Below are 13,833 nucleotides of genomic sequence, written 5' to 3'. Positions count from 1 at the left end.
TAAAATATATTACTTTTAGACATTACTTATGATACTTAATTTCCTTGGAATAAAATAGCTATGGTTCCTCTAGAAATGTAGGAAACCCATGCTATAGGTTACAATTATCAGAACAGTAGTCTTTTTTTTCATTGTGCTTCCTACTTTCTTTTATATTTTTATCTGCCTTTAAAGACTGTTTGCTGGCTTCATGATTGAGCTAATTAATACTATATTCTTTTTGAAGGCTTCTTACTTTTCTCATTATTTGATCTTCTATTGCAAGAGCCTTGCCAACTGTCATCTGAAACTGTCACGTTATCTCTGATAATTATGTTAGCTGTGCACTCACTAGAATGACCAAAATGAGAGGTGGAAAATAACAAATGTTGATGAGAATGTTGCACAACTGTAACTATTTTATAGTTACTGTTTGGCAGTATTTACTAAAACACAACAAAGTTACTAAATTTACAAATTTACTAAAACGCAACAAATGTGCATTCTGTGACAGCAGTTCTGCTCCCTAGTATGTACCCCAGAGAAGGCAACGGCACCCCACTCCAGTACTCTTGCCTGGAAAATCCCATGGACGGAGGAGCCTGGTGAGCTGCAGTCCATGGGGTCGCTAAGAGTCGGACACGACTGAGCGACTTCACTTTCCTTTTTCACTTTCATGCATTGGAGAAGGAAATGGCAACCCACTCCAGTGTTCTTGCCTGGAGAATCCCAGGGACGGGGGAGCCTGGTGGGCTGCCGTCTGTGGGGTCACACAGAGTTGGACACGACTGAAGTGACTTAGCAGCAATAGCAGCAGTATGTACCCAACCAGAAATGAAAAAATGTGTTCTCCAAAAGATATGTACTAGAATGGTCATTCATAGCAGTATTTTTCACAGGAGCCCAGAGTAGGAATATGCAAACTACCCATCATTGGTGTTGCAGATCAGTGATGTATTGGAATTCACACGCTGGATCACTGTACAGTCATGGGAAAGGGCAGTTTAGACCTACATACAAAAATTTGGATGAATGTCACAAACATATTTTGTGATAAAGAAATATATAGTATATTATTCTATTAATACAAAGTAAAAATGTCAGTAAAGCCAACCTGAGCCTTTGGGGAGTGCCAAGAAGGAAGCAGGATGGGCTTCTTGGTGCTGGTCATGTACTTTTTCCTGAGCAGAGAGCTGGCTATACAGGTAAGTTTACTTTGAAGAAGTTCATTAAACTGTTTATTATACTTTGATGAAAGTTTAAAATTTTTTTGAATTCGGGTGTATTTACCATCTCTTTTGACATCCATCAGAATTCTCTTTCCCATTGTACTTTCAACTCCATGTACTTCATAAATTGAAGCCCATTGCTAATTTTTTACTTTTTCAATCATTGCTGCTTAACTGTTGCTTAAAATATTTTTGCTTATGTCTGAATTGTAGACTTCTGGAGGGCAATGAATGAACCTGTCTTAGATTTTTTTTTCTCTTCTCATGTGTAGTGCATCACTGCATATCAGCAATTGTTGGACTGTAAATGACTTATACCTTTTCCTATTTTTTTTCTTTTCTGTATTTTCACATTTAGCCTACAGCATCCTGTAGCTCCTCAAATATTTTCACATTTATAGGGCATTTGCAAGCTGAATAGAATGCTTTCTATTACTCATAACTCTCTATTTGTTCTACTTTGTGGTATCACATAAAATCCTAGGGGACTCAAAAATCTTAAAAGTGTTAAACAGAACCCAGAGACCATAAAGGAAAATTTTGGCAGATTTGATTAAATAAATATTTTTAAATGTGACATAGGGAAAGATAAAGTTGGATAAATAACAGACTTGGAGGAAATTGTGCCACTGTATATACTAGGCAAAATATTCATACCAAAACTGTAAGAAGTTGTTAAAAGATTGAGGAAAAGATGACACACTGCCACTTAGAAAATGACAAAATTTGTGAATAGGTGCTTCACAAAAGAAGTACATATAGTCATTAAATACATGAAAAGAGGATCGACTGATACTAGAAATTAGGGAGATGCCGTAGAAACAAGAATATTAACATTATTTTTTACCTAACACATCAATTTACTGAAAAGGTTTTAAAAGTTGGTAAGAATGTGGGGAAAGGAGCACTTTAATACTCTGTTGGTGGAAGTAAAAATTGTAACCTTTGGAAGGGCATTTTAGGAGTGTGACTCTTTGCCCTCACCTGTCCTTGTGTGTGTTGTATCTAATTAAATAATGGTCCCCCAAAGGCATATGCACCCAGAACCTCAGAGGGTGACTGCATTTGGAAGCATAATTGGGAAGCATAATTAGGGTAAGGAGCTCAAGAAGAGTGACTGGTGTCCTTCAGAGAGAACGGAAGGGAGCTACTCACGGAGGACAGGCCATGTGAAGACAGACGCAGAGCTCAGGGTGGGTCCACCAGAAACTCAGAGCGGGTATACACCGGGCTTTGCCTCAGAGCCCTCGGAAGGAGCCAACCTGCTGACAACTTGATTTTGAACTCCTGGGCTATACGAGAGAATACATTTCTGTTGTTAATACATTTCTGTTGTTTAAAGCCTCCAGGTTAGTGGTAAGTTGTTGCTAACCTCAGGAACCTAGTACATGTGCACAGAACTCTGTGTAGACGGATGTGTTGGCATTGTTTGTTATAGTAATACGTCAGAAACAGTAAGTATCCGCCGAAAATGAAACAGTTAAATCAGCTGTAGGCCAGTAAAGAGTACTCCCCCGCAGTAAGGTGATTGAGGTAGATCTGTGTATGTACTTACATGACACTGTTCATCAGATGCAGTTAAATGATAAATACCAGCATGTACAGGGGTGTTTTGTTTTAATAATCTGTTAACATCAGTGTATAGGAAAAGCTCCAAAAGCATGCATAGACAGCCTTTGTGGAGGGGGAAGGAGATGAGAACAGAGGTAGGGGATGGCTGGATAAGGTACTTTTGTTTGATTCTATATTTCTGCATTGTTTGAATGCTGACAATAAAAATTCTGTATTTTAAAAATTTGAGTTAAGAAATCTTTATCTCAGCCTCTCTTTAAAACACAACACAAATAAAAACTAAGCCAATTTATATGACTGTACACAAATATTGACATTTTGCTACTGGCAGGAACAATTCAGTGCATTATTTAATACTTTGTAGTTTTCAAATACATCATCACATTGTTCTTCCCTCAGTCTGCCTTTCCCAGAAGTCGGGCAGACATTGAAAGGAAAAGTGAGTGAGAGGCCTGCCCGAGGTCACACACAGATGTCAGTGACAGAGTCAGACTGGAATCCCTGGCTTCTGACTCCAGGTCCCCATGCTGCTATACTGGGAAAATATATAGTCCCTTGTGGAAACTGTCCTGTGTGGCAATTAAGTACCTTGTAAATATTTAATCACAATTACCCCTGGCCTTCCATTTAATCCTAGGAGTGTAAAGATCCCAGTGGTATCCTAGTAATAAGTGTGCGGTCAGACCATTGGAGGGTTGGGGCCCTTCTCATCAATGTCAGCAAGTATTTAGGAAACACCAGGAATCAGCCTGGCGACTTCGTTACCCTCTCTGACCAGGGGCACAACCAGACAATTTTGGAGCTAGAACAAAACAAGGAATATTATAGTCCATCAGTTTACAAGTAGATGTTAAGATCCAGAGAGAGTATCCAGAGAGAGTAGTCATTTGTCCACGGTAATATAACTAGTTAATGTTAGAAACAAAGTTAGAATACAGCTTTCTGTTTCTCATTTTCAGTTTTCCCTATACTGATCCCGTGCGTCGAGTGCTCTTTTTATCATGTGTATTTTTCTGTGAGATAAGAATTTTTTCATGAGAACTCTGAGGCTGTCTTATGTGTTTAAAGGAAAATAAATCTGATACCTCTTCCTTAATAGAGCTCATAAAAATTAGAATTAAGTATTTGGAAATGTAGATAAAGTGGTTTAATATTAAAATGTAAAATGTTCAATGATTTCAATTTTTTAGTAGACTTTCAGTGAGTTTGCTTCCTTTTTTTATTTTAAACAACATGCTGGAAATATAAGTATAGTTTCATGTGGCTAAACTGAGCGTTAGAAATTTTAGAAATTATAGAACACTTGTTTGGGAGGCATTGTAGATCAAGAATTTTATGTAAAGGTAGTGTCCCAGTCATGGGTTGGTTTATGTCCGCAGCGGCCCTTAGTCACTACCTGGTATGCTATGTCACAAGTCTTTTCACAGCCCACCTGCAGTTCCAAATTCTCAGCTTACTGTTTTGTTGGATGAAATGCTATTAAGTTTCAAATCTCTATGAAAGAAAATCCCCCACCTGCCTTCTCTTTAACTGGTCTAGGTCCTATTCTAAAACTAATCTGTGGAATTTAGGAAATAGATACAAAAAAACATTTTTTAAGCTATATAATATTTTATTTACCTTGTGTGGATCTTTCTTGACATCCTGAAACAGGAGTCATATAAGATATGTTCTTTTACTAGGAAATCTTGTGTTTCTTGAGACCTGTGAGAAATTATTTCTATAGCCATACAATGTAAATGTCTACTTTTACGTTAAAAAAATCACCACATTCACTTGAATTCTTTTTGCATAGTGCAATAACATAACTTTGAAAATGAAAATTAGAAAGTTACGAACATAACCAAAACAAGTTTTGGATTATATAAGCAGCGTAACACCACTAGTAATTTGGTGATATTTTAGCTTGAGTTATCTTTTATTGGAAGCATTTAAATATAATATTTTATGTATTTTTATTTTGTCTCAATAAAATTTTCTCTTTAAAAGAGGGCAAATTGCACTTTCTTGTGAAAAGCAAAGTAACTCTCCTGACTAAAATCTTTTTAAACTCTCATTAAAGTTTTACATTCTGTGAGTTTCTTTGCTTTTTAGAGAATATCTAAATACATTGTCTTTATGATGCTTGGCATGGCTGGTGTTTCTTTGAGTTTAGTAGTCAAATCCTAAGTTGTAAGTCAGATATGACCCAGTCATCAAGCAGAAGTCAGCTTTGTAGCTTAATACTTATCTTTAATGTGCAAGCATGCAGATAAAGGGATTGTTTTTCTTTATGGTTGATAGCTAAACATGTTTTATTCTTTAATACATCTCTCTACATACTTGGCCTTCCTTGGTGACCAAGTGGTAAAGAACCTACCTGCCAATGCAGGAGATATGGGTTTGATCCCTGGCTCAGGAAGATTCCCTGAAGGAAGAAATGGCAACCCACTCCAATATTCTCACCTGGAGAATCCCAGGGACGGAGGAGCCTGGTGGGCTACAATCCATGGGGTTGCAAAAGAGGTGGACATGACTTAGTGACTAGACAACAACTACATACTCACACATAAATACCCATGTGTATATTACACCCATTCATATGCCCATTTTTGCTGCTGCTCCTTTTTCTTTCTGTTGACCCAGTTTCATTTGTTAAGTAATCTGGGTTTTTATGATGCATAGCTGTCTAAGCTACTTCCATATAACATGGTAAACTAGTCTGACTTTATGGATGTATTCACCAAATCAGTGGTTCTCAATTCTGACTGTGTAATAAGGCAGGGATTATTTTTCTTTCTTATATGTATTATAATGTTCAGGTCCTACTCTGAGGGTTTTGATGTGGGCCGAGGTTATGACCCAAAAGCATCTACATTTTTCCGAACTAGACTTAATAATGTTCATCCGCCAGACCACATTTTATTTGCTAGTATTGAACAGGAACATTGGAGGGTGCTATCTAAAACCCTCCGAAGAAGTTTAAACTTTATCCTGAATATGCACTCAGTTGTAAATTCGGAATAAATTGCATGTTTGTACTTGAATAGTTATCATAAATAAGTAAGCTTACTAGTATTATAAAAGAATTCACAGTAGCAGACAAATCTTGACAGGAGCCAGACAGAATGGCCTGATGAATTTTTTAAGATGATGATGTGTACTCTCTTTTGAAAATGGAAGAAAAGATATTTTTATTTTAAAGAAACGTTGCTTTATTAAGCCCCTACTATATATCAGCCTCGATATGAAACTGACTTAGTGGGGGCTCCAGAAGGTTTCTTAAGGGAAGTATGAACTCTGACCTGAAACATGGAATCAGCTTTCTTTCATCAAAAGTAGAAATAGGATTTGATTTTCATAGAGAACTGTCAGTGGATCAGTAGCTTGAAAAGATAACTTTTAAAAAGGCAGTCCAAAGGGAAAAAAGGAAAAGCTGATTGAAAAAGTTTAAATAATAATAGTAAAACATTTTAGGGTTCAGATAAAATATAGGACCTAGGAAAATATATCATTTGACATTACCCCTCACCCAATTCAAGATGGATTAAAACAAATGACCCTAAAAAGATAAAGGCACTCGTAGCTTGGTAAGGAAGGGATAATTTATTTTTAATTTAAAAAATACAATGTTATATCCAGTTTGGAGTATGGAAAGAGTATTAGGCAGAATTCTGAAGATGTCACCTCCTCTCCCCCCATAATTCCTGTTCCCTGGTTATTCAGTCAAGCACTAATCTAGGTACTACAGATGCTGCAGATGAAGTTAAGGTTGCTGCTGCCACTGCTGCTAAGTTGCTTCAGTCGTGTCCGACTCTGTGCGACCCCACAGACGGCAGCCCACCAGGCTCCCCCGTCCCTGGGATTCTCCAGGCAAGATTTCTGGAGTGGGTTGCCATTTCCTCCTCAAATGCATGAAAGTGAAAAGTGAAAGTGAAAATGAAGTCGTGTCTGACTTGTAGCGACCCCATGGACTGCAGCCCACCAGGCTCCTCCGTCCATAGGATTTTCCAGGCAAGAGTATTGGAGTGGGGTGCCATTGCCTTCTCCGGAAGTTAAGGTTACTAATTAGCTAATCTTAAAATATGGAGATTGTCTATGGTTGTTATACATACAGTCACAGTATAATCATATAAACCCTTATTACAGAAGACAAAAGAGAAAAATGCAGGAAAGGAGGACAAGAGAGAGATGCTGCAGAAGGGGAAACTAGAGAGATTCTAAGCATGAGAAGGATTTGGGCCCCATTGCTGTATTCTGAGATACAGGGGCCCAGATGCAGGAAATGGCAAGAGTGCCCTCTGGGAGGTAAGGGCATGCCCTAGCTGACATCTGGCAAGGGAATAGAGACCTTAGTCTTACAACTGCAAGGAACTTGGTTCTGCCAAACAACCTTAAATGAACTCAGAGGCAGATTGTTCCCCAGAACCTCCAATAAGGAATGTAGCCCTACAACATAAAACAAGTATTTTAACCTGGTGAAACCTATCTTGGACTTCTGACCTTACAGAACTGTGGGACAATAAATGAGTGTTGGTTTAAGTTACTAAGTTTGTGGTAATTTGTGACAAAGACAAAATTCAACTTTATTCATGTCCCAGAAAATGTTTATTGCCTTTGAAGCTTTGATGATAAGTACACTTCACCTAATTATAAACATAATACACATATATTTTTGTATCCTGCTTTTCTCTTAACTTGATCATGTATATTTCTCTGTGTTACTATTAAGTTTTCCCAAATAATTGCTTTTAATAGAGTAGTAGATGCTTTTAATAGAGTAGAGTAGAGTAGATACATTGCTTTTCTTTGAGTAGATAAAATACATTACACATTTAACACATTGGACTTTTGTGTCACTTCAAAATTTTTATCATCAAAATACTATCCTGAGTGTTTCTGCGCATATAATCATCTCATTTTCGAAGTTACTGGAGTGGATATTCATGTCCATCATTCCCAAGTCAAAGGGTACGAGCCTTTTTATGACTCACAATGTATTCAGTTCAGTTCAGTTCAGTTCAGTCGCTCAGTCGTGTCCGACTCTTTGCGACCCCATGAATCGCAGCACGCCAGGCCTCCCTGTCCATCACCAACTCCCGGAATTCACTCAGACTCAGTCCATCGAGTCAGTGATGCCATCCAGCCATCTCATCCTCTGTTGTCTCCTTGTCCTCCTGCCCCCAATCCCTCCCAGCATCAGAGTCTTTTCCAATGAGTCAACTCTTCGCATGAGGTGGCCAAAGTACTGGAGTTTCAGCTTTAGCATCATTCCTTCCAAAGAAATCCCAGGGCTGATCTCCTTCGGAATGGACTCGTTGGATCTCCTTGCAGTCCCAGGGACTCTCAAGAGTCTTCTCCAACATCACAGTTCAAAAGCATCAGTTCTTCGATGCTCAACCTTCTTCACAGTCCAACTCTCACATCCATACATGACCACAGGAAAAACCATGGCCTTGAGTAGACGGACCTTTGTTGGCAAAGTAACGTCTCTGCTTTTGAATATGCTATCTACGTTGGTCATAACTTTCCTTCCAAGGGGTAAGCGTCTTTTAATTTCATGGCTGCAGTCACCATCTGCAGTGATTTTGGAGCCCAAAAAAATAAAGTCTGACACTGTTTCCCCATGTATTTGCCATGAAGTGATGGGACCAGATGCCGTGATCTTCGTTTTATGAATGTTGAGTTTTAAGCCAACTTTTTCACTCTCCTCTTTCACCTTCATCAAGAGGCTTCTGAGTTCCTCTTCACTTTGTGCCATAAGGGTGGTGTTATCTGCATGTCTGAGGTTATTGATATTTCTCCCGGGCAATCTTGATTCCAGCTTGTGCTTCTTCCAGCCCAGCATTTCTCATGATGTACTCTGCATATAAGTTAAATAAGCAGGGTGACAATATACAGCCTTGACGTACTCCTTTTCCTATTTGGAACCAGTCTGTTGTTCGATGTCCAGTTCTAACTGTTGATTCCTGACCTGCATACAAATTTCTCAAGAGGCAGTTCAGGTGGTCTGGTATTCCCATCTTTTTCAGGATTTTCCACAGTTTATTGTGATCCACACAGTCAAAGACTTTGGCATAGTCAATAAAGCAGAAATAGATGTTTTTCTGGAACTCTCTTGATTTTTCCATGATCTAGCAGATGTTGGCAATTTGATATCTGGTTCCTCTGCCTTTTCTAAAACCAGCTTGAACATCAGGAAGTTCACGGTTCACATATTGCTGAAGCCTGGCTTGGAGAATTTTGAGCATTACTTTACTAGCGTGTGAGATGAGTGCAATTGTGCGGTAGTTTGAGCATTCTTTGGCATTGTCTTTCTTTGGGATTGGAATGAAAACTGACCTTTTCCAGTCCTCTGGCCACTGCTGAGTTCTCCAAATTTGCTGGCGTATTGAGGGCTGCACTTTCACAGCATCATCTTTCAGGACTTGAAATCGCTCAACTGGAATTCCATCACCTCCACTAGCTTTGTTCATGGTGATGCTTTCTAAGGCCCACTTGACTTCACATTCCAGGATGTCTGGCTCTAGGTCAGTGATTACACTATCGTGATTATCTGGGTTGTGAAGATCTTTTTTGTACAGTTCTGCTGTGTATTCTTGCCATCTCTTCTTAATATCTTCTGCTTCTGTTAGGTCCATACCATTTCTGTCCTTTATCAACCCATCTTTGCATGAAATGTTCCCTTGGTATCTCTAATTTTCTTGAAGAGATCTCTAGTCTTTCCCATCCTGTTCTTTTCCTCTATTTCTTTGCACTGACCACTGAGGAAGGCTTTCTTATCTCTTCTTGTTATTCTTTGGAACTCTGCATTCAGATGCCTATGTCTTTCCTTTTCTCCTTTGCTTTTCACTTCTCTTCTTTTCAAAGCTATTTGTAAGGCCTCCCCAGACAGCCATTTTGCTTTTTTGCATTTCTTTTCCATGGGGATGGCCTTGTCCCTGTTTCCTATACAGCGTCACGAACTTCATTCCATAGTTCATCAGGCACTCTATCTATCAGATCTAGGCCCTTAAATCTATTTCTCACTTCCACTGTATAATCATAAGGGATTTGATTTAGGTCGTACCTGAATGGTCTAGCAGTTTTCCCTACTTTCTTCGATTTCAGTCACAATGTATTAGCAAGTCTTAAGTGGCTTACCAATTTAAAGTGAAAATGAAAATCGCTCAGTCATGTCCACATGGACTGTCCATAGCATTCTCCAAGGCAGAATACTGGGGTGGGTAGCCTTTCCCTTCTCCAGGGGGTCTTCCCAACCCAGTGATCAAACCCAGGTCTCCCTCATTGCAGGCGGATTCTTTACCAGCTGAGCCACAAGGGAAGCCCTACCAATTTAAAAGTCTTTAGCAAAAGTAAGAGAACCATGGTCATCAAAATCATTATCACCATTAGATAGTATTCATTTTTAAGTAATTTTTTTTTGTTGTTAATGGGGGAAGATTCTTCATGCAGAGTTTTAAGTTTAGGGAAGAAGTTTCCTAGATTACTCAGAGAATTAATGTATTAGCTACTATTCTAAGTATTTCAGGAGATATAAAACTGAATAGTGTGAAAGGTAGAGTCACTCAGTCGTGTTTGACTCTTTTTGATCCCATGGACTGTGTAGTCCATGGAATTCTCCAGGCCAGAATACTGGAGTGGGTAGCCTTTCCTTTCTCCAGGGTTTCAAACCCAGGTCTCCCACATTGCAGGTGGATTCTTCACCTTCTGAGCCACAAGGGAAGCCCAAGAATACTGGAGTGGGCAGCCTATCCCTTCTCCAGCAGATCTTCCCAACCCAGGAATGGGACCGGGGTCTCCTACACTGTAGGTGGATCCTTTACCAGCTGAGCCACAAGGGAAGCCCTGTTACAGTGTCTAGTGCCTGAAGCCAATTATGATTACTCGTGCACCAGTCAGAAGGGGTGTGAAACTAGGTCCTCACCTCAGAACCAGTTTTTAAGTCAGCTTGATTTTTTTCCCCAAACTTATTTTTTTTTAAACTAACTTATTTTTAATTGAAGGAAAATTGCTTCACAATATTGTGTTGGTTTCTGCCATACATCAGCATGAATCAGCCATAGGTATGCATGTGTCCCCTCCCTCTGGAACCTTCCTCCCACCTCCCCACCCTTTCCCACCAGTGTCACAGAGCCCCGGTTTGAGTTCCCTGAGTCATACAGCACATTCCCTTTGGTTATCTACTTTACACGTGGTACTGTATGTGTTTCCACGTTATTCTCTCCATTCGTTTCTCCCTCTCCTCCTCCCCCCAGCCCATGTCCATGAGTCTCTTCTCTGTGTCTGCATCTCCATTGTTGCCCGGTAAATAGGTTCAGCAGTGCCATCTTTCTAGACTCCATACATATACATTAATACATGATATTTGTTTTTCTCTATAATAGGCTCCAGATTCAGCCACCTCATTAGAACTGACTCAAATGTGTTCCTTTTTATGGCTGAGTAATATTCCATTTTGTATACGTACCACAGCTTCTTTATCCATTCATCTGATGATGGATATCTAGGTTGCTTCCATGTTCCAGCTGTTGTACTAGTGTGTTGGCTTGATTTTTTTTTAAATAGCAATACACATACAGTCTGTTAGTACTACATTCCTACCTTCTATTTCTATCATGCTGATTTTCTAATAGTTCTTAAAACCACACTTATCTTTTTAATGTGGGTATGACCACTTTTTTCATTTATATTTTTGAATTTCTTTCCAACATTCTGGAGATATTACTGACATGTATGTAAGTTTAAGGTATACAGCATGATTATTTGATGTACATGTATACTGTGAAATGATTACCACAATAAGGTTAGTTAAAAGCTCCATTCCCCTCACAGAATTACATTTTTGTGTGTGTGGTGATAAAATTTAAGTTCTGCTATTTAAGGTCTTATTAACTTGCAAGGATACAATATAATATTGTTCAGTACAGTCACCATGCTGTACATGCATTAGATCCCCAGATCCTATTCACCTTACAGTTCAAAGTTTGTACCCTTTGGCCAGCATCTTCCCTGCCTGCCCTGACAACTCGTATTCTCCTCTCTCTGAGTTCAGCTTGTTTGGATTACGACATGTAAGTAACATGCACTGTGTGTCTTTCTCTGTCTGGTTTATTTCACTTAGTGTGATGCCCTTTTCATGCTGTCCATGGGGTTCTCAAGGCATTACTTTGCCAACAGGGTCCGTCTAGTCAAGGCTATGGTTTTTCCAGTGGTCATGTGTGGATGTGAGAGTTGGACTATAAAGAACACTTGTATACCTGTGGCGGATTCATTTTGATATTTGGCAAAACTAATACAATTTGTAAAGTTTAAAAATAAAATAAAATAAAAAAAAAAAAGAAAGCTGAGCATTGAATGCTTTCGAACTGTGGTGTTGGAGAAACTCTTGAGAGTCCGTTGGACTGCAAGGAGATCCAACCAGTCCATCCTAAAGGAAATCAGTCCTGAATATTCATTGAAAGGACTGATGCTGAAGCTGAAACTCCAATACTTTGGCCACCTGATGTGAAGAGCTGACTCCTTTGAAAAGACTCCGACGCTGGGAAAGATTCAAGGCGGGAGGAGAAGGGGACGACAGAGCATGAGATGGTTGGATGGCATCACCGGCTCAATGGGCGTGAGTTTGAGTAAACTCTGGGAGTTGGTGATGGACAGGGAGGCATGGCATGCTGCAGTCCACAGGGTCGCAAAGAGCCAGACATGACTGAGCAACTGAACTGAACTGAACTGAATGCCCTTTAGGTTCATCCATATTGTTGCAAGAAGCATAATTTCCATCTTTTGATGGCTGAGTCATCATATCTTGTGTGTGTGTGTGTGAGTGTGTGTGTGAGTGTGTGTGAGACATACATGTTTATCTATAGATACTTCACATGTTTTCTATCCTTTCCTCCATAGTTGGACACTTATGTGGTTTCCATGTCTGGGGTATTGTGAATAGTGCAGTAAACATGGGACTACAGATAATGTTTGATATAATGATGCCATTTTTTTTTAATATATATACCCAAAAGTGAAATTGCTGGATCACATGGTGGTTCTAGTCTTAATTTTTTTGAGTGGCTACAACAGTTTACATTCCCATCAGTAGTGCTCAAGAATTCCTTTTCGTGGGTGTAGCTATTTCCTTTCTTAGGTTCCCAGTTATATTCCATTGATATCTTGAAAAATGAAAAATTTTAGGTAGGAAAAATATCTTGTGATTAAACATGCTATGAATAAGCAGATACCAGGTTCTAACTAAAGTGTTCTTTTGTACAAAGCATTGTACTTAGAAAGAAGGACTATCTAAAACTAAAATATAAAGTACATTTATTTTCTGCAACTGTAGAACAATTTATACCTAAACATTTCTCCTCTGTAAAGAAGCTGTGAGTTAAAGTTAAAAGACACTGGATGGGACTATTTGTGTTGCTAACCAGCTATTACTTTGAACATGTCACTTATTATCAGCGCATCTGCTTTTGGTTCTATAGCAAGAGAGGTTGAATATGTTGATCACATGAAAAATCGTCATTTAGAAAAGGTAGGAAAACATTTTTGACTCAGTGACATAGGCTGAAATTAAAAGTATCTGGTAGGAAGTCATATTTTGGTTTGGACTGGTTTGGAAATTAAATGAAGAATCCGCGTAAAGCTCCTAGAGCAGACATTCAGCATTAGGTAGCATGAAAATGGAGATAGTGACAAAGCTTTGGTACTAAAATACACTTTTTCTGAGAGATTGTATAATTGAACTGCATTAGAATCTGTGTGAAAGTAAGGTACACTTTAAAAGTACATGTTTTTATTTTCCAGGATCAAATCTAAATCGCTGTGGTTTCCGAGGCTCTTCCTACCTGGGTATTCCATTCAATCCATCAAAGGTTAGTTCTGTTTGGATTAGGAGGAAAGAGGAGGGGGAGTGCAGAGCTTTTTAGTAAGAAAGAAAACCAAGAAAGTATATAGAAAGAACCAGGTTTCCAAGTTTTAGTGTAGCTAAATAAAGGTGTTTTATGAACTGTAACTTTTTAAAGGGAAGCTGTATCCACCTTACTTCCTGAAATAATGCACAATATATAAACCCACAGGA

General features: G+C 38.9%; 1 protein-coding gene across 1 annotated transcript in view; it reads left to right on the top strand.

The window, feature by feature from the left end:
- The window catches only part of PGGT1B (protein geranylgeranyltransferase type I subunit beta), a 55,559-nt gene that overhangs the window by 12,256 nt on the left and 29,470 nt on the right, over positions 1 to 13,833 (top strand). The window contains exon 3 of the mRNA XM_005890860.3: positions 13,560 to 13,627. Coding sequence (XP_005890922.1) covers positions 13,560 to 13,627 — 68 coding nt within the window. The remainder of the gene's footprint in view (positions 1 to 13,559; positions 13,628 to 13,833) is intronic.

Source organism: Bos mutus, chromosome 10 (genome assembly GCF_027580195.1).
Source record: "Bos mutus isolate GX-2022 chromosome 10, NWIPB_WYAK_1.1, whole genome shotgun sequence".
NCBI classification, from domain to species: domain Eukaryota; kingdom Metazoa; phylum Chordata; class Mammalia; order Artiodactyla; family Bovidae; genus Bos; species Bos mutus.
Note: the sequence above shows the minus strand (reverse complement) of the source record. Positions and strands in the feature narration are given on the sequence as shown.